The sequence below is a fragment of the Tympanuchus pallidicinctus genome, unplaced genomic scaffold (genome assembly GCF_026119805.1).
Source record: "Tympanuchus pallidicinctus isolate F22 unplaced genomic scaffold, pur_lepc_1.0 scaffold42, whole genome shotgun sequence".
NCBI classification, from domain to species: Eukaryota; Metazoa; Chordata; class Aves; order Galliformes; family Phasianidae; genus Tympanuchus; species Tympanuchus pallidicinctus.
In genome coordinates, this window is record NW_026294761.1 from 1079553 (window position 1) to 1103105 (window position 23553).

The following is a 23553-nucleotide window of genomic DNA, read 5'->3' on the forward strand; positions in this document are numbered from 1 at the left end:
ATTTTATTAACATAATTGTGTGAGATAAGGAGCACTGAGCACGGGGAGCAGGGTTTGGGGTATTTGCATGTGCCTACGTGAGCCGCGGGGGGTGTGGGGTTGGGGTGAGCACACAGCACTGGGCGATGCCGTTCCCTACACCCATGGACCCGGATCTGCCATGGGGCTGCCCGGAGCCCCCTCCCTCCTTCTTTCCACGGGATCGCTGCGAACAGATGGGAAAATATCTTTCCTTAAAGGGCAGGTGACTTTTTAGGAGTGGGGGAAGATTTCGGGCCGCGCTGTCATTTCCTTGAGCTCAATCCTCCATGGGAAGTGCCCTCCCATCCCCCCCACCCCCCTCTCCCTTTTCCCCTTTCCCACCGATGAACTTTTTGATGCTCGTCGTTTGGCAGGTACTTTTAATGGGCTGGAAAATATTCTTCCTGTGAAGTTGCAGTTTTCGGAGGGCTTTGAATGAGTCCACTCTGCCATTGGCTCTGCCCAACGCCTCGCGATTGGCTCGGCAGCCCGCGGGGGACCGATAAGGGCGGCTATAAAAGCCCTCAGCGCTGCTCCCGGTCCCCCATTGAGCGCAGCCGGAGGGGTCACCACGCATTGCAGGGCAGCGATTCCCCCCCCCCAAGCCCGGGCTCGCTCCTTGCATTCCCATCCAGCTCCACATCTTTGCTCGAGCCGGAGTGGAAGAACACATACACCAAAAAAAAAAAAAAAAAAAAAAAAAAGCCAAAAAGCCACACTTAGCGGAAACTTGTCAGAGAATGCTCCTAAAGTCTGGTTTGCTGCTGCTGCTGGTGATCAGTGCGTCCGCGTCCTACGAAGCTGAACAGAATGACTCTGTGAGCCCCAGGAAGCCCAGGGTTGCAGCCCAGAACTCAGGTAACAGCCAGAAGGAGGGCTCTGAGCCTCAGCCCCGATGGGTTCCACTGTTTCAGATGTATCTCCTGCTGATTTTTATTTTTATCTTTTCCTCTATTTTGTTTTTGGTTCTTCTTTTCCTTGTAAACTGGTAGGAGCAAGCATTAACGTAAGGGGTTGGTTGAGGATGATGTTGGTGCATAGCTTCATTCAGAGCTGGGTCAGGAACCGGTGTGTGCTCTGCTTGCAGGATGTAATTCATTCTCTCGCCTCCTCCCCCATCTACTAAATGAGTTCTGTGCACTTTTTCCCCTTCTGCTTGCATGTATCTCTCTCTTCTCCCATCGCAATTCTACTTTAAATCCATAGAACCACAGAATCTCCTGAGTTGGAAGGAACCCTTAAAGGTCATCCGGTCCAACTCCCCTGCAGTGAAATTCTTTGCTTTTTAGGAAGTTGATAAAATCCGTGGAAATTTGGCTGAACCATTGTTCTGCCAAACATCTGTCTGCTCAGAGAGGGGGGGAGATGTGTGACTTTGAAGAATGCAGTAACCTAGAAACTGTCCGCCGCCAGCATTTATTTCCACAAACTGATTGCTATCAGTTAGATGGTACTGTAAAAATACGTTTGTGACATTTAGCAAAGTTGCTTTTACAATAGATTAAAAAAAAAATTGCTGGCAAGTCAGCACTGGAGTCTCTCCACTTTGAGCACTATAGATGCGTAGATAAGTTGGACACATTGTCTTGAACAATGGAAATTAAAAATCTCTCTTCTAAGTATACTGAAAAGATATTATGTCTCTAATTCAGAGCTCATTAACAGATGTCTTATTTTAGATCTGCAAGGCTCTGCAGCATTATACTAGGGTGTTTGCTCAATTTCCTTTTGTATTTGGTTGCTATAGAAACATAGGGTCTCACTATTGCACTGTGCCTAAAACAATAAAAGCTTAATGCATACTAAGTCTGCTGAAAGCAAAGTTATAATTTGAACCTGTGGAAGCATAATTATGGGAATGACTTGTGAGGTTATGAACTGGGAAGAGGATGATCTTACCAAATATTTCTCCCTTCAGGCATGTAAGCAGGGGCAGAGCGTGAGGAGGGGTTAATTGGGTGATTTTTGTTAATTTTATTTTCTCCTAGGTATGAGATACATCTTTAGGCTACAACTTAGTTCTGTGTAAGGTGTTTCCTCTTCCACTAAATGCAAACCCTCACTTTTCCCACACCTAGGATCTCGATGGGAGACTCTGGGTTTGCATTTCTTCCTAAAGAATGTCTGGTAACATGATCTGCGAAAGTAATGAATATGCCTTGCACAGACACATAAGGGGACAGATGTTCAGTTTACCAAAAAAGGTTAATCCCTACTAACTTCGGGGCAATCATGTGGCAATACTGCTGATTCATTGTTAAAATGCATACTATCTGCACTAAAAAAGATGAGATGACATGGATATCCCTCTGCGCAGATCGGCTCCTGCCTCACAGATGTTAATTATGCATGGTCATCTTCATTGCCTTAACTTTCTGTGCCCACATGTCGCTTCTCTGTGCAGATCTTCAGCTGCATAACCTTTCTCAGCTACGCTTGTGCGTTGCTGCGTACCATATTAGCACCAAGCTGCTTGTTCAAGTCCTTTGTTGCACTGAAAATTAACACATCAGGGCATTGGAAGTAGATGATCTTTAAGGTCCCTTCCAACCCAACCAGTCCTATGGCTCTCTGATCAGTAAGGTCCCTTCCAACCCAAACACTGTATGATTCCGTTATGACCCTAGGGATGACCTCAAGGGGCCATTCTCCTTGCTTCTCCCTTGTCCATGGGAGCTCTGAGTAATGTTATGGGTGCACACCATGAGAATTAGGTTAGGATGGACCTCCAAGTCTCCATCTACCCAAAAACCAACAGCTCCCACCTCTCTTTTAATCCACAGTAACCCGCTGAATGTTTTGGTAGTTGAAGGCTCTATTCCTCAGTTTGCAGTTCCACGATTTCTGTTGCTTTGCAGAGCCTTTTGCCTCTCTTTGTCCCCTCTCTCCCCATCCCAAGGAACAGTTGCCCAGCAGTTAGGCATGACACGGCCCACAGCTCGGTGTTGGTGATGGGCACTAACCTTGTGCTTCTCTCCGCAGCCGAGGTGGTTCGCTGCCTGAACAGTGCCCTCCAGGTGGGCTGTGGGGCTTTTGCCTGTCTGGAGAACTCCACGTGTGACACGGATGGAATGTACGACATCTGCAAGTCCTTCCTCTACAGCGCTGCTAAATTTGACACTCAGGTATGGTACGCCTTCATTTCTCTTTCCTCTGTGCAGGCTTAACCCTTCCTTTCTTGCAGTTCTTCTTGGCCGCTCCTCTGAACCACAGTGTTGGGGTTTGGCCACAGGCGCATCCTTCAGGGCTATTTTCTGCAGTACATTTTCCACATACTGTACTCTATGTGTGAGGACTTGGCAGGGAGCGTTGAGTGGGGCGGAGAGCGAAGTTTCCTCTTCAGGAGGAAATATAAACGTTCTTTGAACAAAGTGAGTCCTCGTACTGTGGGACCTGGCACGGGGCTGGGGTTTGAATTGGAAGTCTCCGGGTCTGGGAATGCACGGCCAGATCAGCCCCTCCAGAGCTGCAGCAGGATGAATAGGAGAATATCACAGCTATGTGGTTCTCCCAGAGATTCTTTTCCATCATTTCCATCCCCAAGTGTATGTGTTCCCATGCGTCCAGCCCCTGGTGTACAGAGTGGAGGGCAGGATTAGGTCCATCCCTGGTGCTGGTACTCCCAAAGCTGTGGGCTGCTCACACCAATGCTTCCATTGCTTAAAGCTGTTGGGAACAGGAGCTCGCTGTTCTGCCTCCTAACTACGCTGCAATAACAGAGCACTTGTGGTCCAGCTCCCTGCCATGCTTGGTAAGAGGCCTCCAGCAGGTCTGTAATTGCAGGAAGGGTAATTAATAGCAGCCAGCCATAGCAGAGCGTTTGTTATTACATCCCTTTCTATGAAATCTATTGCATTTTAAGGGTTTTCTTCTGTTTGCAGGGAAAAGCTTTTGTGAAAGAAAGCTTGAAATGCATCGCCAATGGAGTCACATCCAAGGTGTTCCTCGCCATCCGGAGGTGCTCCACGTTCCAAAGAATGATCTCCGAAGTGCAGGAGGAGTGCTACAGCAAGCTGGACATGTGTGGCATTGCAAAGCGGAATCCTGAAGCCATCACAGAGGTCGTGCAGCTCCCAAATCAGTTCTCAAACCGGTACGTGGCCAGAATGCAACACAAAATCCAACACGAAAATCCAGTTGGAACTGGATGGTCTTTAAGGTCCCTTCCAACCCAGCCCTTCCTACGGTTCTATAATCTTTAAGATCCTTTCCATCCCATCCCATCCTGTGGTTCTGCGATCTTTGAGGTGCCTTCCAATCCAACCCTTCATGCGATCCAACTCAAAAATAGTAAGCATAGAGAAGGTCAGTTTGATTCCTCACATTTCTAACTTCTTATGAGCCCTAATGCAGCTCAGCCTCTGTAATTCTGTGTCTTTTCAAATCCTTAATTTTTACCAGCATTCTTCTGATTCTTTTTTCGATAAATACACTTATAAACACCTCCGGGGGAGAGCTGTAAAATTGACATTGACATACATTGCTTCAATGCCTGGAGCTGGTTTAAATGTTGGTTCTTTTGGTTTGAATGCAGAAGACTTTTCACTGAATGCAGAAGGCAAACAGACCTTCTCAGTACCAATCCAGTATGATTAATATAGCATCCATCAGATTGAGCACATAAGAGCTACTCAACCTATTGCAACTTCATTCTCTTCTTTTTTGGTTTTCTGGTACCTGGCAAATGAGCTTGATGTCAAATGAAGGTCCAGATATGAAGAATTAGGAAGGCTGAAATGGAACCAGTAAACAGATTCTATAACCTTATTGTGGCGTGAGCCAGTAGAACATATTTTAGAGTAGTCTGGTGTTCCTAATGATCTCTTTTAGGGTTGTTTCACCCCTGTTCCTCCTTGCTAGCAAGGGCTGCCTGCAGGAATGGCCACGTCACGCTGCTCTCTGTGCTTTATCTGAGCACAGACCTGACCTGTCCCCATCTCCAAGGACAAGGGACAGAGAGGCTTCAGGGAGCTGCTGCAGTCTGCGCAGTCACGCTGCAAGGGCAGGGATTTCTTCCTCTAAATCCTGGAACAATCAGTGCTGAGTCTTGTGATTGGGATAAAAGGGATCTTTTTGAGCAGTTTGAGTAAATATGCTCTTAGAATTTGAGTGCAAACAGACCGAGCTGCAATATAACGCGTTGGCTAGCTGCTGGAGCTCCTCTGGGGTGGCTGTTTGACTTCATCAAGAAGCATACTAAGCCTTCAGACCTATGTGAGCATAGGTGGGATGATGATATATAGGTGTTTCATCTCTGTCCAGGATGAACTCATCACTGAAAACTGCATTGTAGATATCCAGAAAATCATACACTGGGGAAGGCAATTCCTCCAGCAAGAAGGGAGTTGATAGATGACTGAACTCATTGTCCACCAAGCCAGGAGCTCCAGTGTGGCTTTTTCTTCTTTCTTCCCCCAGATAAATGTGAGTTGGGATGTAGAGCAGCAGCACGTTGCACTGTTTGCACCAGGGATAGCAGGGCTGCGGGACAGTGGGGCAAAGGGGGACTTAGGGACAAGAACCATAGAGGGAGCAGCAGTGATGCTGCGTGTGGATGGGATGTTCCTCCCATGCCTAACGCAGAGCTGCTCTGTCCCCAGGCAGAGGGAACGCCTCCCCCACCACTGCCAGCCCGCCTCGAAGCCAAAGGATATTATGACATGTTGAGTAACAAAAGCAGCAGGATTTCCCAGCTAATAGTTTACATGAAGGTCTCCTAAAGCATCCTGCTTTCCCAGCCCCTGTCCCAACATAGCGTCAGAATAAGAATGTGCCACTTGGCCTGGGACACCAGGAGGAAGTAGTTAAAGGTCATAGCATCTTCCTGTGATTTAATCTCATGGCATGGGCAGAGGAAAGCCTTGCTGCTTTTGCTCTCAGCCTAGAGAGGCATCAGCAGCCGCCAGGTTGCAGCTCCAGCAGTGGAAAGCACTCTGATGTGATTGCATGGTGCTGGGCAGTGGGTAGGATCTGTCCTTCGTGCCCTGTATGGTTTGCACAGATGCATTCACCATCATCTGTGTGTGATCCAATGACAATACTGCCATGCTTCTGCTCCTTTTGTACTTCGAATGCAGGAGAAATTTAACCTCACCTGACCTCCACTGACAGCTCTAAAGGGCAGAGCTGAACGCAAGGAAAGGAGCTTGAATGCAAAGTCCCATTTCCCTCTTCCTTCCCCTCCTCCTCTTGCAGGTTGTTCTCTTCTCTGCTCCCGTGGAAAAATGTCACGGTGACCTTAAAGGCTTAAAATAAGTTCCCCGTTGTCCTTTCAGGCAGAACATATGGGACTGCCCCTCTTTTCCCAACTTTCTGCCTGTAAGGGAGATGCATGAGGTGCACGCAGGGCTGCGTGCTGCCATAGTTCCATGCTCCGCTCAGCTCAAGCAGTGCTGGGGAAACCAGTCAGCACAATTTCCTGGGTCCCTTCTCCTGCAAAGAACGTGTGCTTGGGGCTGAGTTGGCAGCAGTGGGCAAGCATGCAACAGGGGAAAGCAGAAGGTCCTCACGTGTGGTTTAATGCATAGTCAGCTCACTGCAAGTGGCAGTTGTATGTCCCAAAGATCTGTCCCCAGGGAGTGCACACATCTGTCAGGCTCTGAGCTGAGCTGCTTCTCCCTCCTCTAGTCCTTCTCTACATGGAAGGGAAGGGAGGAGAAAAGGGGATGGGACCAGAGCTGTGGGACCAGATCCACAGGGATGGATTCCTTTGTAGGAAAGGCCATCCTGGCTGTATCTGCCTATTGGAAAGAAGCGATTATTTTTCTTTCTGAAGCTTTAGAAGCTTGAGGTGTTGAGCAGAATAAAACACATGCTTAAGCCAGTTACACCGACTTAGCTCCTCAGGGTGGATGCCCCATCCCTGCAGACAGCCAAGGTCAGGCTGACAGGGCTCTGAGCACCGATGGAGCTGCGGCTGTCCCTGTTCATTGCAGGGGGGTTGAACCAGATGGCTGTTAAGGGTCTCTTTCAACTCAAAAGCTTTTATGATTCTATGATCTTAACATCTTTTCCAACCTCTCTGACTCTATGAACACATCCTGAACCATTCCAGTGGGGTGCTGGAACTTTCCAGAGAGGTTGTGGATGCTCTGTCCCTGGAGGTGTTTAAGGCCAAGTTGGATGGGGCCTTGAGCAACCTGATCTAGCACTGATCTGGTAGCTGGCAGCCTTGCATGCAGCAGGGGGGTTGAAACTTGATGATCCTTGATGTCCCTTCCAACCCAAGCCATTCTATGATTCTAAGATTCCAGCCCCTGTGTTTCTATGAACGTATCCTGAACGACTTAAAACTCTGCTTTCCGTAGTCTTGCTGCATGGGCAGTGCTGCTGGCTTGGGATCAGCTCATACCTCATTTCTTTGGTCACGCCATAGGGAGACTGAGTAACAGAGTCTGTCCTGCAGGTATTACAACAAGCTGGTGAGAAGCTTACTGGAGTGCGACGAAGAGACTGTGAGCACCATCAAGGACAGCTTGATGGAGAAGATCGGGCCCAACATGGCGAGCCTCTTCCACCTGCTGCAAACAGACCACTGCGCCCAGGGCCACCCGCGCACGGACTTCGCCAGGAGACGCATCACCGAGCCGCAGAAGCTCAAACTCTACTTCAGGAACCTCCGAGGTGAGGGGTCCAGCCCAGCCCACGCCAAGCGCAGCTCTGCCGAAAGCGCGTAACGCCTCGGCCGCGCGATGGGTGTAAGGGATGCTAAGCACTACCAAAGCTGAAGTCTCTCTTCTAGAAGAGTAATGCACCCAAACCAAGTGTACTGTAGCTAGTTTTAATAACAACTAGGAACTGGTTTTAGATTTAGTCATTGATATTTTCTATTCCTCTCCAACCAACTTTTGCATGGGTCTGTGTTCAGTGTCTCAGCTTTCCCGCCGTCAAAATGTCTCCATCCCTCTTTTCTTCCCCACAAAAAGTGATCCCAAACGATCCTAGTCTCAAGTAGAACCGTGCAGCAGTCAGGCCTTCAGACACCAAACCCTAAAGTACTGTAGCACTAACACCATTGAGGTCTGAAGATTTGGCACCCAGGAGAATCGCCGATTCTCGCTCGTAGCAAGCTGGTAGGCGACAATAGATGCACTAACAACTATTGCACATCCTAATGATGTCAGTGGAATTCGTGTTATGAATCTGTGCTGGCCATGGACGAATATGAATGTCATATTCCTGGTCTCTTAGCGTCATGCAGTCCCTAATTCTTCCAACACAGCTCCTTTAACTCGTTGGTTTACGAACCTGTTGGTTGGTTTACCAAACTCACTAGCTGTGGGTGATTCTCATCACCATGACCTGGCACCACAGTGCAAAATGAGCCCAAATCACCCCCCCCTCCCCCGATACACAGAAAATCAGGAAAGGAACATTTTGTACTACGGAAATGATTAAAAGCGGTGCCAGTCTATGGTTAAAGCTAGTCAGAAGGTTACATAATATTGCATTGTATTTAAAAGCTAACATCTATGTACTGTATTTAACTGTCTAAAGCTTTAAGAGAAGTTAACAAAAACAAACCCTGTCTTAAGACAAGAGTATTAAAGGTCTTGCTCTAACTGTGGTATAAATAGTTTTAAAATCTGTCATGTACTGTACATAAATTCCATGAGAGTCTGCTTGACAGGAGCAGAATATAATAACTTTATTGCATAAACCTAGTTTTGTAAGTTAGCTATTCTTTTTTTTCCTGGAAATAGTATCTCTGTCATATTTGAGAGCTCACCTTCTACTCTGTGGCCTTTTTATAACAGAAGAGAGAAAACGTTTGGCCAGAAACAAACCTCTCTTCGTAGCTGAAATGGGGAAGAGAAAAGCAAAAGGAGCTCAGAGTGGCCATAGCTGTACCCAAGGCTGCTGGAGAGCTGCTGGGGGGAACGCCAGGCGGTTCTTTGGGATCCCGAAGGCAAAACTTCCCATAGAAAGGTCATTTCTGGGGAAAGGCAGGAAATCTTGAGAAAAAAAGTATCGTAAGCTCCTGCAGCAAAGCAAGGCGCATGCATGAAGCTCTCAGACCTGCCTTTCCTCCCACCCGTCTCTCCCGCAGCCTCCGCCAACAGGACCAGGGCCGGTCCCACGGCCGCGGATGGGGGCCTTCCCCCGACGCCGCTCTCTGCACAGTAGCCCTTTGTGGCACGCGATCGGCACGGCCAGCTCCAAAATCTGTCCCGCTGGAGCCTGTCTGCGGCGTGGATGACTCTTGCTCAACTAGTTAGAGAGCTAATAAAGGAGGTATCTATTTTTTTTCTTTTCGAAATCTAAAGCAATATAACTCTTTTTTTTTTTCTTTTCCTCTTTTTTTCTTGCTTTCTTTCTTTTCTTTTTTTTTTTTTTAACCACAAAGCCTTTAAACAATAACTTGCTGCTAATATATTGAAACCAGATGCAGTGGCAGCATTTCTCATACTGCTGTCTTCATTAAATGTAGCCCAAAAGTGCTGTCGTGAAATTGTAAGCAGCAAAAAATGTTGCTGACGGTAGAGGGTTGGGGTTTTCGTTTTGTTTTGTTTTTGAGTACTCAGAATCGTGCAGTCCAGGACAAACAAGATGCAATATTGCTCGTTCTTAAAGTCAGGTGTATATAGAGTCCGACACCATAAAGTTTTGCAAGGTGAAAACCAAAGTCCCTTTGAACACCGTGATCCTAAAAGTTTGGCTCTTACTGAAGATCTAGCCCTGGGGCTGTGCGCTGTGCAGCGTTACACCACAACTGGGAGATCTGCTGGGGTTGTGCATTGAGTGCGTGTATTTTGGGGGGGGCAGTGGCTCCAAAAAGATGTCACTTGGTTGGAGTGTCCCAGCAGGATGGCTCTGGGCAATAGAAAGCAGCTCCCAGCTGACTTCCCCGTGGGCTGATGCCAGTAGAGCTCAATGAGCTCGTCTAGATGCTCTGGTGGCAATTGATTTCTATGCTGCTTTGTGCAGCACTTCTATGAAAACCCAAAGCTTTACGAAGTTGATTTAAGGTTGGGAGTCCAAACCCAAACTTTTTGGGTTCTCCTCACTTATCTTTTTTTTTTTCACTGGGAACCCAAGGCTTGTTTGGCTTTGTCACGAGGTCACGGGCATGGGTTGGTGGTTGGACCAGATGCTCTTAGAGGTCTTCCAACATCAATGATTCAGTGAGGAAGCTGCAAGCACAGAAAAAATCCAAAGACTTGGGGTTCACCTTGCCAAACTTTTAGCCTAAGCTGGTCACTTAAACTCTCCCTTATCAGCAGAGGGGGACATGGTGGCGCTTCCCATCGATTGGGAACGGTGCCCCATGGGTATGGTCTGAATTAGGTGAGAGAAATCCCCCTGGAGATGGGGAATGATTCTCAACAGTAAGTCCAGCTATTTCACACTTTATTTAATCTCTGATGCTTTATTTTTTTAATCTTGCGTTCACTGCAGAAATGATTTCTCTCGGAGGCGGGGAGGGGCTTATCTAGAAATGTTTGCATGATTCTCATTGTGATTTGTTTGCACTTTAGATGTTTTGTGCCATTATAAATTTGCATTATGTATTTATAATTTAAAGATACTTAGAAGGGGGAGAGAGTTTTGGTTTTTTGTTTTTGTTTTTTTGCTGAGTACTGGAATAAACAGTGAGCATATCTGGTATATGTCATTATTTATTGTTTAAATTACATTTTTAAAGCTCAGTGTGTTCATATAAAGGTTATTTGAAACATATCATAGTAATGAGAAAGATGCAAGTTATTTTCTTTGCTTATTTTTATAATTGAAGATGCATAACATAATGAGGCCTATGTTGGATTTTCTTCTGCAATGAAATAAAATGTCAAATTTAAGGAGTTTTTCTGTGTCTGGCTCTTTCATTGAACCTCACTGTGATCATGGTCATGCCCAACAAGCACACCATTGCACCTGGCTGTGCAAGTGCCTTTTGGTTGTCTCATTAAGAGGGCGTGGAGATTGGGTGTCACCATCTTAGGGACATGATTTAGTGGACGTGGTGGTGGTGGGGGCGTTGATGGTTGGACTTGATCATAGAGTTCTTTTCCAACCTGAACAACTTATGAGTGGGCATGGTGGTGATGGGTCAGCGGTTGGACTTGATGATCATAGAGGTCTTTTCCAACCTTAATGATTCTGTCTGACGTTTTGGTTTAAGTAGTAATCCCCCAAAGCACTTTCTGAACACGTGCACCTACTGAACCCACCCACTCCATTTTCTAGGAGCCAAAGCAACAAAGGAAGCAGCATTCAATTTGAACTGACCAAAAGAAATTGCAGATAAACAGTGAATTATATGTTTCCAAAAAGAAAGCTCCCATTTCTGCTCTTGCAAGCGTAGAGCTCTGGGAGTAGTACAGATGCTACACTTAAAAGCTGAGTTTCACAGCTATTTTGCAATTAATAACCATTATAAATAATTTCTGTCCAATACCGAGTACTATTCCTACGCAGTGTTCATAGATTTCAGCCCGTATGGCTTTCTCATCGACCATAAAATGAAATTGTTCCTAGAGAATTGAGGTTTTACAGGGACAGAGCACCTCACCTGAATGGATGGAGTCACCCTACCCAACAAATTCTGCTTGAAAGTCTCTTTTATTGCAATAATTGCCCCCCACAGCAGGAAGACTTCAAGCAGGCAATGAGGGCACGGAGTCATCAGTGCTGAACTCCAGCCCCAAATGGAAGAGGTGAGTTACACATGAGCTCTCCAGCACAATGCTCTGTTCTCCACAAGAGATTGCAGCACTGTAACACCGATTTTCCTTTCTTCTCCTCAATTTGAGGTTGACTTCTTGGTGGGACTACGTATCCTATAGGTAAAAAATGTCTACAGTTCATTCACACAGTGTATAGAGCAGGCAGCACGAGTCAAGTGAAGTTCTTCCAAAGAATAAAGGAGATAATCAAGCTTTTTGATGTTTTGTAATTATTATTATCATCATTATTACCATTGAAAATTTCATTTATGGGACATTTCTACCTTGTTATCCCCAACTGCAGCAATATTTCTGAAATGCAACCGTTTCTCACCAGTTACTCAGAAAAAAAACAACAAAAAAAACCTAAAAAGATGTGTTTTGACCAGTGCTAATAACGAGAGCTTTGATTTTAAGAGCTGCCAGCAACAGGGGTCTGATCCAAGTCATCACCGTGGTGGAAATTCTGCACAGAAATGGATCCTAGGAGAGGAAATCTCAGCGCGGCGATGGCGAGCGTAGCGCATGGAAGTCCTGCTGTCACCTTCGCATGGAACAAACTGCCCAGGAGTTAATTTGATTTGGCCCAGGCCCAAGGTACATGATTGACTGCTGTTCTTGTCTTGTCCCTTTTTCTTTTTTCGCCGTTGTTTTTTAAGTTTCGTTACAAAACAAGGGGAAAATCATTTCAGATTTTCCTGGCCCTCACCCTTCCTGCTTTGCTGTTCTGAGAAAGGGGAGAGAAAGAAAGACTGGGAGCAGAGGAGAAGGAGTGTGATCTTTGGCACTTGGAGTGACACCGTATGAAGCGGCTGGGAGTGAAATTTGGGAACTTCCTGCCTCCTGCGAGCTTAGAAAAATAAAGAGCAGAAAAAAAAAGGAAAAAAAAAACCACCCTTCCACAATATAATAAAGGACATTGTCTTTGCCATCGTGATTCAGCCGGTACGACTGGGAATATGAAAGAAGCAGGATGCTAAAAATATAACCAAAGTTCAAACGAACTGAGCTGCACTGGTTGTTCCCATCGTGCAAGGTTAGATGAAGAAGGAAAAGGCAGAAAAAAGCAAATGGATGCAGGCTTTGCAGGTTAAACGTAGGGAACTCACCGCTGAGCTATAGAAACCCAACTGATATCTTAATGTATTTCAGTGCCAGAGTCTTGGGGATGGGTTTGGGGGATTACATCCCCTTGGGATCCCGCATGTGGTTGAGGGAGGGACACACAGCACTTCTACCTCATGGATGGAGATATCCAGCAGGATAAGCTGTTCACACAAATTACTTTACTTCAATATATCAGCATTTTCCACCAAGATGCCTCTTCCTCACCGTGCTGACAGCCCACAGATTTCTGTTTTCCAATGCTGGCATCTCCCTTGAAAACACTGCCTTTGCCATGAGGGATAATGTTGGTGTGAACCCCTTTTATCTCCACAATTCAGAGGGATCCGTGCTGCAAGTTCAAGAACCTGAGGCAGAAAATACCTGAGATAGGCACAGGCTGTATTCCAGCCCACAGCTGGAAAAACTCGTAAAACCAGAATGAGCTCATGGGGGAGATGTAATTATTTTCACACAGATGGGAATTTTTTTCTCATTTCACTCCCCTTTGGCTCTCCTTTTTTTGGCAGATTGAGATGCCAGTGTAGCCCGGGGGAGGAGCCAGGCCATGGGGACACCTCTATGGGATGGATGCTGCAGCTCAGGGCACAAAGGCAGATGTTCACAATGGTGATTTAAAAGCAAAACCCCATTTTATGGAAGACAGGAGAAAAATCCTGTTGGTTCCTATGAGTTTCCTTCAGGGCTTTGTTTCGTCTCAAGGCTTGGAGCTTAATTGTTTTTGCTACAGAACAAAATCATTGCTCCTCTCCGGACGCGATGCTTGGCCCAGGGCTCCATGGAGCCATCAGCCCAACACCATTTTCCTCTCTGCTGGGGAACTTAAGCAGTCCAGATGACTATTTATTCTTATTTATGGGCTCATAATAAAACCTGGTATGATTAAGTTTATATATATATATATTATTTTTTTTTTTCAAAATATGGCAGTGTTTGCTTAAAGCTCCGCATGTGCTCCTCAGCCTCACTTATGTTCTCTGGCTATGACTTTGATGAGAATGTGGCATCTGTGGGCTTTGAGTTTCATATTTGTGGCAAATCAGGTTTTGTGGCTAATGACCTAGATGAGGTCCTCCGTATCCTTTCCTATATATAGGAATTATCCCTATATACCTAGTATACATCTCTACAGCCACAGGGTAGAGCATGGCCTTGCATCAAAGCACCCCAAAATAACTATTTTAAAAGATCAATTATTGGGCAAAAAGAGAGGAGTTGAGCTGTTTTGTGGAGTTTATCCCTCCCCCCATGCCCTCACTCACTGCTCCCATGCTAAGGTCCATACTTGAGGTTGACCCCATGCACCTGCCCACCAACCTCTACCACAGACCAAAAATGCCACGATTTCAGCTCAGATTTGTCACATTCTCTTTGCTTTCACACAGAAAACCCCTTCCTTCCCCCTTCAGCCCGCCGTATCCTGCCATGAAGCTGTGGATCTTTCCTGTCCAAGGGGGGAAATCTTTCCTTCCTTTGAGCAGAGGCACTGTTCTCAGGAAGAGGGACCGATGACGAGCGCTGCTTCTTTGCTCAGCATTGCAAATCCCTATGGGAAAATGTGAGGCCATGTAGGTGGAGCTGCCATCGGTGAGTCAGGAGCATCCCGACGACGCACGAGCCCTTTCCTCTTCGTCACTGGGGCCAGGCACACTTGCAGCCCCTCTGATTGACAGAGAGCAGAAATTTTATCATGGCATCAGAGGAAAAAGCTGAGGGCAGACCCACCCCTGAGGATGCACAGCTTGCAGCTGGATTCCCAGGTCAAGGAGCAAACTTCCCTTAAGGATGGGGAGTGGTACGGGCTGGCTGAAAAAATGAGATTACCAAAAGGACAATGTTGGTTTTTTTCTTTGGCGTGGAAAGGTGTCCTGCTCTGCTCCCAGCATTGTGCAGCCAGATTCTGTCTTGGGAGCCTGAATCGTGCACCATCATTAAGCCTTAATGAGGGTCAAATACAAGAGACCTTTTGCTCAGAGACCATCGGTGCTTTGATTAAGGGCAGCACCCAGAGGAATTTTCCATAAATACATCGGATTTTTCACACTGTCCCCCTTGATAAAAGCAAATTCTCAGCCTACAGGTATCCAGCAAGACTAAAAGAGCAAATCCCCATTGGCCAAAGCCAACTGCAACGGTCACCCCAGTCCAATTTGCTCACAATGGCATTGCCAAAGGCCAGCACCTCCCAAATATCACTGCCAAGCACTATCATGCCATGGAAATGCTGCATGTGTTGGCACCTGGCTCATCTTTAAGGTCTTCCATTGAAATGTTTCATCTGCCACGAGCATAGCAAATAGCTCTCAAATTGCTGGAAAATTGCATTGTTTGCCATCTAGAGAGAAAAAAAATAATCTTTCTTGTATCTTGTATTTCCAGCAGGCATTGGAGGCAAAGCTGGGACCTGGCGTGACGTGCCTGAGCTTTTCCAGCATCCCTGATGGGCACGATACGAAGGGATGAATAATGCCACGGTTTTCTAAATTAACATGCACCCCTGGATGTGCTTGGCTGCTTGTCGTACAGTTTGTGGATGCTGTTTTAACACGGTCATGAGCTCTTCCCATGCTGAGAAGCCATCGGACAGAGGAATGTCCATGAGCTGTGCAAGTCAGCGCTAGGAGACGTGGGACAGCTTCTGGCCACCTCCTGCACTGCAGAGCCCAGCTGAGATCTGAGCTCCCTGACTCCCCACATTTGCCCTTGGGATGAAGGTAACCAAGCCAAGCCAAGGATGGGTCTCGTTTAAGGAACTGCAGGAAAGAAAATAAGGTGACGGGTGATGGGCGATGGGCAGTGGGGGATGGTTGTTGGGTGATGGGCTCAGCCTCTGCTCTATGTTTGCAAAGCATTTCAGACCTCCAGCTCTGCTGAAATTTGGTGTTAAGACAATTATTGATGAGATCTCAGAAGTCTGGGATTTGAGCATTGCTCTGTTGGCTCGGTGCTTCTCCCTGCCAAAAACCCATCCTGGGAAAGGGGAGGAAGTTGTGGCAACCATAGCTCACCTTTGCTGCCAGGGGTTCCTTGTGCAAGCCAGGGGCTGATTTCTCCAAACCCACCCCAAAAACCATGGTTTTCTTTGCTTCTCCTCCCTCTGCTGTGTGTTCAGCTGCACCTCCAGCCCCCATTAATGCTGGCAGAGCTCTAAAGATAGATCCGAGCAGAGATTATCGGCCCAAGAGGTATTAATAGGAGGCAGCTGCTCTTTAAAGAGGCTTTTAAATAATGTAAAGAAACTTTTGGTCATATTTTTAAAAGTCTTTTAAGTGAGCTGAGCCCTCAGAAGTTTGCCCAGTGGGCTTTTTTTGGGGGGTGATGGGGAAATCTGTGGGACATTGAAAGATCCATCCTGTAACCTGGCCCCACTGCTTTCCCCAGGCCACAAAAATGGGAAAAGCAAAACTAAACGCAGTGAAACTGCTGTGGGAAGCATCAGTCTAAAGGACCTGCAGCATCCCTGGCCCTCTGCTTCCAGAGGTCACAGATGCAGGAGCTTCCAATGTGCACAATCCACACACTTGTGCTCGTAAGGAGAATCTTCCTTTTGGCAGCCTTTGTGCCGGGGAGACGAAGGAGGCACGGCTGATGGTGGAGCTGTTAATCACCATGAGAACAATTAAAAAGGGATCACAAAGAAGATGCCAGGAGGGAGAGAGCACCGCACAGCCGCTTCGCAGGGATTCACCCATTCCCAGCGCCGGAGGAAGTTGCTCACAGCCACTTTGTGTGCTTTAAGGGTGGGTAGGGCGACAGAGAGGAAATCTCTGACATGTAGTAGCTGATAATGCATGATGCATTTCCCCCTGCCCTGTGAGTTACACGAAGCAGAGTTTCACTTCAGTGCTGTCATTCCTGGAGGCTCCGCGGATGACATCAGAGAGAGAATTAAGCAATTCTCCTTCGTTCAGCTGCTTCTTGGCTCAGCACCCAAATGCTCTCTTCTGGATTTAAATAAATATCTCCGGTTACCAAAAGAAGAAAAAATAAAACAAAACGCCCCGCAAACCAAACACATGTGATGAACCTCTCGTTGTCCCAATGCAGAGAGCAAACCCCAGTGACAAACACTTGTGCAACACTCAGTGTTTGCCAACCACAGCACTGGGAGCAATGGGGACGCAAGGGGACAACTGGGGTAAATCTGTACCACAGGTTCATAAGTGAGGATGCAGAGATTTTGTTCTCAAGGAGATACAGTTGAGAGGCTTTGTATCATGGATAAGTCATGGATGGAGATCATCCCAGCATCCCAGCTGAATTCCAGCAAGCTGTGGGGACACGCACATTTTTTCCCCATTTTTTCCCACTTTCCCCATCTTCTCCCATTTCCTCCCATTGTTTCCCCCTTTCCCCCCCTTTTTTTCCCATTTCCCTCATTTTTCCCCATTTTTCCTCATTTTTTCCCACTTTCTTCATCTTCTCCCATTTCCCCCCATCTCCTCCCATTTTTTCCTATCGTTTCCCCATTTTCCCTATTTTTCCCCACTTCTTCCCTTTCTTTTTCCCATTTTCCCTATTTGTCCCATTTTTTACCCCTTTTTCCCCATTTTTCACCATTTTTTCTCCTCTTTGCATCAGACTCTCCCCGAGCTGCCGCACTCGCTCCACCACAGCTCTTGTGCCATCTGCCGACTGAAGGCTGCCTGCAACAAGCAGCAGCGCTCGCACTCAGCACTGCCTCCTGCAGCTCCCATCCCTCCTTCCCTCCTTGCACTGCATTGCATTGCACTGCAAGCGTCCTCGGGAACGGGGTTTAATCACAGCAAAAGCAAAGATGACAAAGCTCTGCTCTCTGCTCATCTCCCAAGCACTGAAAATGTCGTTTTTGGAGAGGGGAATTTGAACTCTTCCCATCCAGCAGCACACCGAATTATTCATGCTAACACGAAAACCTCCCATTTAAATAGAACTCGCTGCTCTCCATCAGCAAGCAGTGCTTTTATCTCCTGAGTGCAGCTCAGTGATTCCCAAACCCCGCAGCCTCATTTCATATGGGAAAAAGAGCACGGGGGAGAGGGAGGGGAAGGATTTTTGGTCCCTTCTCCCTTCGCTGCTCAGTGTTGAGCTCTCGCAGGGCTGGAGCTGCATCTCTCCAGCGGCCAAGCAGAGGGCACTGCTGCCCAAAAGTTCGGGCAACGCCGCTCCTCGGCTCTGGGATCTCATCCGTCTGCGTAATCGCGCTGATTTCAACAAGTTCCCCCCTTCGCCCCCCCTCCAAAATCCAGAAGGAATAGATAAAGGGTGGTGATGAGAAGCAGCCCCGCAGCCGCTGAGTGATGGCACCGTGGAGCAGCAGAGAAGCTCTGGTTTGGCTCAGCAACTTGGCTAAAATTGGGGGTTGGGGAGAGATAAATAGAGGGCATTCTACCCTGCACCCCTCCTGCCCACATTTCACCACCCGGCGCTGCCCGGCTGTGGTTTCAGCCCATTGAAAGCCTTCTGCAGTTTCATCCCCACGTTGCTCTGAGCGCAGACCCTCCTGCCTCATCCCAGAGCCTCATTTCCAGAGCCTCAGACTCTCCGGCAGCACAACAGCACCTCGATGAGCCCGATGATAACACCAGAAAGCAGAAACCACATGAGCAACCTCCACAGGAACCCAGTTCAGATGAGCCAGGAGGATCCTCTTCCTGCTTTCACTTAATCTAGTTAAAGCAAGAGGCAATATCAATATCCCTGAGTGGATGCAATAAAATTCAGCATGGAATGGGATGAGGAGCAGGGACCCTGCTGTTTTCCTTTCTGCTCCCCCAGGCCAGCAGCCCTGAAAGCACATCCAGCCAAGTGCCATCAATCTCTGCTGGGTGCCTTCGCTGGGGGCGGATAAAGGCTCTCACTCCAATTCCTTCCTGCTTGTCTCGCTCTCAGCCAAGCATTTTACCTTGGCGCCGGCTGCCTCCTGCCATCAACAAGGCAAGGTGTAATGTTACTGCCTGTTTGCTCTGCCTGCTGGTGCTCTTTGGGTCCCATTTCGACGTGGCAATGAGCGCAGCGGGGCTGAGGTTCCTTGGGTTTAAGGGGATGGGGCAGCAGCAAACTTGGCCACGGGGTACCATGGGTAGGACAATCCAGGGATGCCCCCAGCCAGAGGAGGTTCAGTTGGTTTAAATGATTTAGAGTGCTTGTAGGCATGGGTCGATGGTTAGACTGGATGATCTTAGTGGTCTTTCTAACCTTAATGATTCTGTGATTCTCTGGAATGGACTGCAACATTTGGGATGCAGGGAAACGAAAAGGAGGGAGAAGCATTTCCGGGTATTTCCCGGTGTTTATCACTATCAAATCCTCACAAGAAAGCAAGCCCAATAGTTCCAGTCCAAACCTTTCCATTGCACTGGGAAATAGAGCAGTGGTGGGGCTGTCCCACAGTGATGGATGCATGCCAAGCTCTGAATGAGGGATGGAACAAACCCATGTGTTACACAGGGCTGAGGACGAACCTATGGCACCTCTCTCTCCCCAGCCCACCGCATTTATTTTCCCTCCTATTCCAGCCCTGCATTGGGGCTGCTCTTTGTCCAGCCCCTCCAAACAGACGGGTTAGGGTGTGGGAGATACCGGCCCAACCCAGCCACCCTCTCTGTCAGGGCTATCAGCAAACACCAGCCCCAGGAATTTTAATTGAAAGAGTCGGACGCCCAGATAAGGCCCAGCATCACCCCGTTGCCACACGGGCAAGGTTTGGCCTCACTCCCCACACTGGGGCTGCTCGTGTTGGACCCATGGCAGGGCTGCCAGCCCAGTCCCATCAGGGCAGCACTGGAATGGACTGGGAGGCACTGGGGCTGTGCATGGGAATTCGACAGTGGTTGAGGCTCGCACAGCATCCCCCTCCCTTCACCACCAGCAGGATCGAGGTGGTCTGCGCCCCGCCGCCTTATCAGCCCTTATCTCCCCGAGCCACTCGCTAATGTGACCTTAATGGAGCTCAAATCGCCTCGATTTGTTTTATTGCAGCTCTGCCTCCTCCTCGCTTCCCCTTGTTTTGGAAATACAGAGGGGAAGGGGGCCAGCTCCTTCCCACCCAGCTGAGTGGGGAGTGTAAAAAGGGGCTATAGGGGGGCCCAGCTTAGGGTAAATCATCCTGACCCCCCTTCAAGGGTTCGACCTGCCCTCCCTTAACCCTCCCCCAGCCTCGGGACCCCCAGGTAGAGCCGCAGCAACAGGAGGGCAGAGGCCAGGAGCTCACACCGATCCCCCCCCGGAGGATGCTGCCCACCCCTTTCTCCGTCGAGGATATCCTCAGCCTGGAGCAGAGCAGCGCTCCCGGAGCCCCCGGGGTCCGCCGCAGCCCCTCCGGGGAGGAGGAACCGCAGTCGGGTGAGTGGAAGCCGCGGGACCCTCGAAGCCCCCCGGACAGCCGGAGCGGACAAACTGAGGGCAGTGGAACCTCAGCCCCGATGAGGTGGCACCGCTCGGTGCTGCCGGTGGGAGATAACGGCGTTTTCTGCCTTTCTCCTTCTTCTCCTCCCCCCCCCCCCCCGCCCCCCCCCGATTTTTTTCTCCCTTCCTTTTTACATTTTTTTCCCCCTTTTTTCTCCTTTTTTCCCCTCCCGTTTCATTTCGTCCCCTCCCCTCTTTTCTCCCCCCTCCCCCCCCCCCTCTTTTTTTTTCTTCCCTCTTTTTCCTTTTTTTTCCCCCTTATTCCGCCTTCCGTTTTCTTTCGGGTTTTCTTTCAGGGCTTTTTCCCACCCCATTCAACACGGGGAGGGGGCACAAAGCAGCCCCATCTCCATCCCATCTCCATCCCTTTCCCTTGGGGGGGCCATAAGCACCCTTTTCTCCCCTCACCCTGTCCCGTTCCCCCACTGCAGCGTCGCCCCCGGACCCCCGCATGCCCAGATCTACCCGAACTCCCCCGGACGGGCAGCGCTGAGGCTGATCCTGCCTAACAATCCCAATTCGGAGCGGTTCGTGCTGACACAACGCTTTATTTCGATGTGCTCTAAATTGTCCCCGCGGGGAGAGAAGGAAAACTGCGCTAGGGGACACCCCCCCGCCTCCCCCCTTCCGTCCTGTGGTGTTCGGAGGTTGAGAGCTCAGAGAGGGAATCGGATGGGGACCCTCTTTCCCTTCTGGCTAAATCGGGCAAGGATTCCTTTGCTCGTGTTTCCCTAAAGCCCGGCGGCTGCGGAGTGGAATTAACGGGAAAACCATTAAGAGAGGAGCTCGAGGACTGGGAGGCACTGGGATGAGGCAGCAGAGAGATGGGAAGGGTGGGAACATGCAGGGAAGGACTCCGGAGCCTTCCAGCATCACATTTGCCCCCAAATCTCCCCAAACCATAATAGGGTTTCCAAGAGATCTGAGCGCATCTTAGCAGCGAGGAATCACTGCACAGCAATCCCTGAGCAGCAAAATAATAAGAATAATAACATCAGCAATAATAATACCAACCAAACCTCCTAAATTCCACTTTCTTCTAGATCTTTGAGGTTTTCTTCCTTCATTCCCAGATCCTTCTTTTTGCTTAAATTCGGAGATCCACGTGGTTGGGGTGCTGGAGGTGAAGGCTGTGTGTGGGTGATTCCATCCCTCGGGGTGTTCCCACCACTGTGGGTGCTTCCATGCCCATGGGTAAGATGTGGGGAAGGGGATTTGAGGTTTGGGGTACATTGTCCTACAGCAAACCCAATGTTCCCTGTGCCTCTCTGGGCTGTGATTGCCACGGGTGCAGCACCCGTTGGTAAGAAAGTCAGAAATGAGGCATTACCCAAAATTCATGCAACAGATCGCAAAAACGAAGGATTTCTTTTCTTGAATTTCCACTAAATATCATAGGAAAAACTCATTTAAGTTATCCCAGAGGCCTCTTTCCCCATTTGACTCCCTCTTTGGAAACTCAGAGGCAGCAGGACTAGGTCGGAATCTCATCACATTTGGGGTTTTTGGGGCCCCGTTCCCAATTTATTTCCCTGTTGGCAGCAAAATCATGCTGGGGTCTCACTTTGCTTCGGGCTTTTCCCTCTGCAGGACAACATCTGCTCTCCCAACCCTTGCAGACAGACCAGCAGCAAAGTGAGCCCTGCCACCACCCCAAGCAACCGCAGCGGCGCAAACCCCGTGTTTTGTTCTCCCAAACTCAGGTGTCGGAATTGGAGCGGCGATTCAAGCAGCAGAAATACCTCTCTGCTCTGGAAAGGGAACACCTGGCCAACGTGCTCCAGCTCACATCCACCCAGGTGAAAATCTGGTTCCAGAACCGGCGTTACAAATGCAAGAGGCAGAGGCAGGATAGATCCCTGGAGATGGCCACCTACCCACTGCCACCGCGTAGGGTGGCTGTTCCGGTGCTGGTCAGAGATGGCAATCCTTGTTTTGGGGGATCCCAACCCCACCTGGCTCCTTATGGGGTCACCGTCGGCCCCTACTCCTATAGCACCTACTATGGTGCCTATGGGGTGAGCTATGGGGTGGGCTACACTGGGGTGCTCATACCGTGAGATTGGGCTCAGCACCAGTTGGGATGTGGCCCAGGAAAGGGATGGGGGCATCTGGAGCCGTAATGGACAGCAGGATGTGGTGCCTCCGTCCCCACCAACCAGCCCAAGGAAAGGGATTTCTGGTGCTTCAGATCCGGGGACCTCAGGACCAGAGGCATTTATTTATTAGGACACAAACACAGATTCTATCCCATCCCACCCTATAGGGATGCTCCTGTGGGATGCTTAGGGATGGGATGCTGCTCTTCTTCCTAAGGAAACAGGGTCTGTGCACACCACTGTGCCTTTGCTTTTCCATGAATGCTCTATTTAAGGCTTTGAGTTCCTCTCATCTTTTGGGATATCCGTATTTCTTAATGACTTACCAGCGCAGGTGTTCACTTTTGTCTTGATGATGATTATTATTTGCAATTAAAAAAAAAAAAAAAAGGTGGGAATACGTGTTTCCCCTCTCTCAGCTTTCCCTTTCAGCATTTTAACCTCTCCATCCACAATTTGCATCTGAGAATCACATCTGAAGCAAAAAAAGTGTTGGTGCTGAGCCAGCAGGGACCCAAACCCACCAGCACTGAATGCTTTGCTGGACCAAAGGACCATACATGTACATTTCTATGTACATCTCTCTTTACATGTATTTCAGCCTGGGAATGAGACTTAAGAAGTATTAAGATGTCTTTTATAGTCCTGTGTATCTTTGGAGTGGTTTTCCCAAAGGCTGAGGTCAGGAGATGCTTAAAATCCCAATGTTTGTGGGATTGCTCTGCTGGGTACATCCAACATTGCTTTGAATGTCTCCTGTTTCTTGCCCAAATTAGAAACTGCTCAACTGCAAAATGAGGCAGATCTCTCCCGCAAAACCCAAATCAGCCAAAATTTAATGCAATAAATGGCCATGAGGGGGTCCCTGTCACTGCAAACCCGAAACCTCTGGCTTTGGACCAGTGTTATGAGTTATTCTGCAGTCAGCAGTGAAAGGAAAAAAGGATTGAGCCAGGCAATGAGGGCAGACCTATGGACAGATGAGTTGAGCACATGAACAGCTCCAACATCACCAGGATTGATGGTCCAGCTGCAGGAAAATGCAATGAGCATCACTGGAACAAAAGGACTCACTGGAAAGTGGGACATTGCCCAGCTTTTGGGTGGTTCGTGGGTTTTGTTCGTGTGTGCAAGAGCCCAAAATGAGAAGATGCATATTCTGCAATATCACACCATCACATCACAGAATATCCCAAGTTGGAAGGAACCCATGCAGCTCCTTTGGTCCAACTCAAGGAGCCACCCAACAACAGAAT

At 48.5% G+C, this 23553-nt stretch overlaps 2 protein-coding genes across 3 annotated transcripts; both read left to right on the top strand.

Annotated features, from left to right (window-relative positions):
- The first annotated feature begins 590 nt into the window (after window positions 1-590).
- Window positions 591-10815, top strand: STC1 (stanniocalcin 1). 2 transcript variants are annotated; one of them, XM_052702011.1, is made up of 5 exons: window positions 591-879; window positions 3004-3146; window positions 3903-4114; window positions 7427-7644; window positions 9071-10815. In XM_052702011.1, exons 1-5 carry the CDS (start codon window positions 762-764, stop codon window positions 9145-9147), a joined length of 768 nt encoding a protein of 255 aa, XP_052557971.1. In that variant the 5' UTR covers window positions 591-761; the 3' UTR covers window positions 9148-10815. The 2 variants fall into 2 exon arrangements, with proteins under 2 accessions (XP_052557971.1, XP_052557972.1); XM_052702012.1 differs by having other exon boundaries at window positions 7427-10815.
- A 9155-nt stretch (window positions 10816-19970) lies between these two features.
- NKX2-6 (NK2 homeobox 6) lies at window positions 19971-23158 on the top strand. The gene is made up of 2 exons (XM_052701973.1): window positions 19971-20135; window positions 21789-23158. Exons 1-2 carry the CDS (start codon window positions 20024-20026, stop codon window positions 22256-22258), a joined length of 582 nt encoding a protein of 193 aa, XP_052557933.1. The 5' UTR covers window positions 19971-20023; the 3' UTR covers window positions 22259-23158.
- The last annotated feature ends 395 nt before the right edge of the window (window positions 23159-23553 follow it).

Coding starts and splice junctions, on each gene's coding strand:
- STC1 (XM_052702011.1), top strand. CDS start 762: ATGCTCCTAAAGTCTGGTTTGCTGCTGCTGCTGGTGATCAGTGCGTCC. Junction 880..3,003: donor GGTTGCAGCCCAGAACTCAG/GTAACAGCCAGA, acceptor TTCTCTCCGCAG/CCGAGGTGGTTCGCTGCCTG. Junction 3,147..3,902: donor CTGCTAAATTTGACACTCAG/GTATGGTACGCC, acceptor TTCTGTTTGCAG/GGAAAAGCTTTTGTGAAAGA.
- NKX2-6 (XM_052701973.1), top strand. CDS start 20,024: ATGCTGCCCACCCCTTTCTCCGTCGAGGATATCCTCAGCCTGGAGCAG. Junction 20,136..21,788: donor GGAGGAGGAACCGCAGTCGG/GTGAGTGGAAGC, acceptor TTCCCTCTGCAG/GACAACATCTGCTCTCCCAA.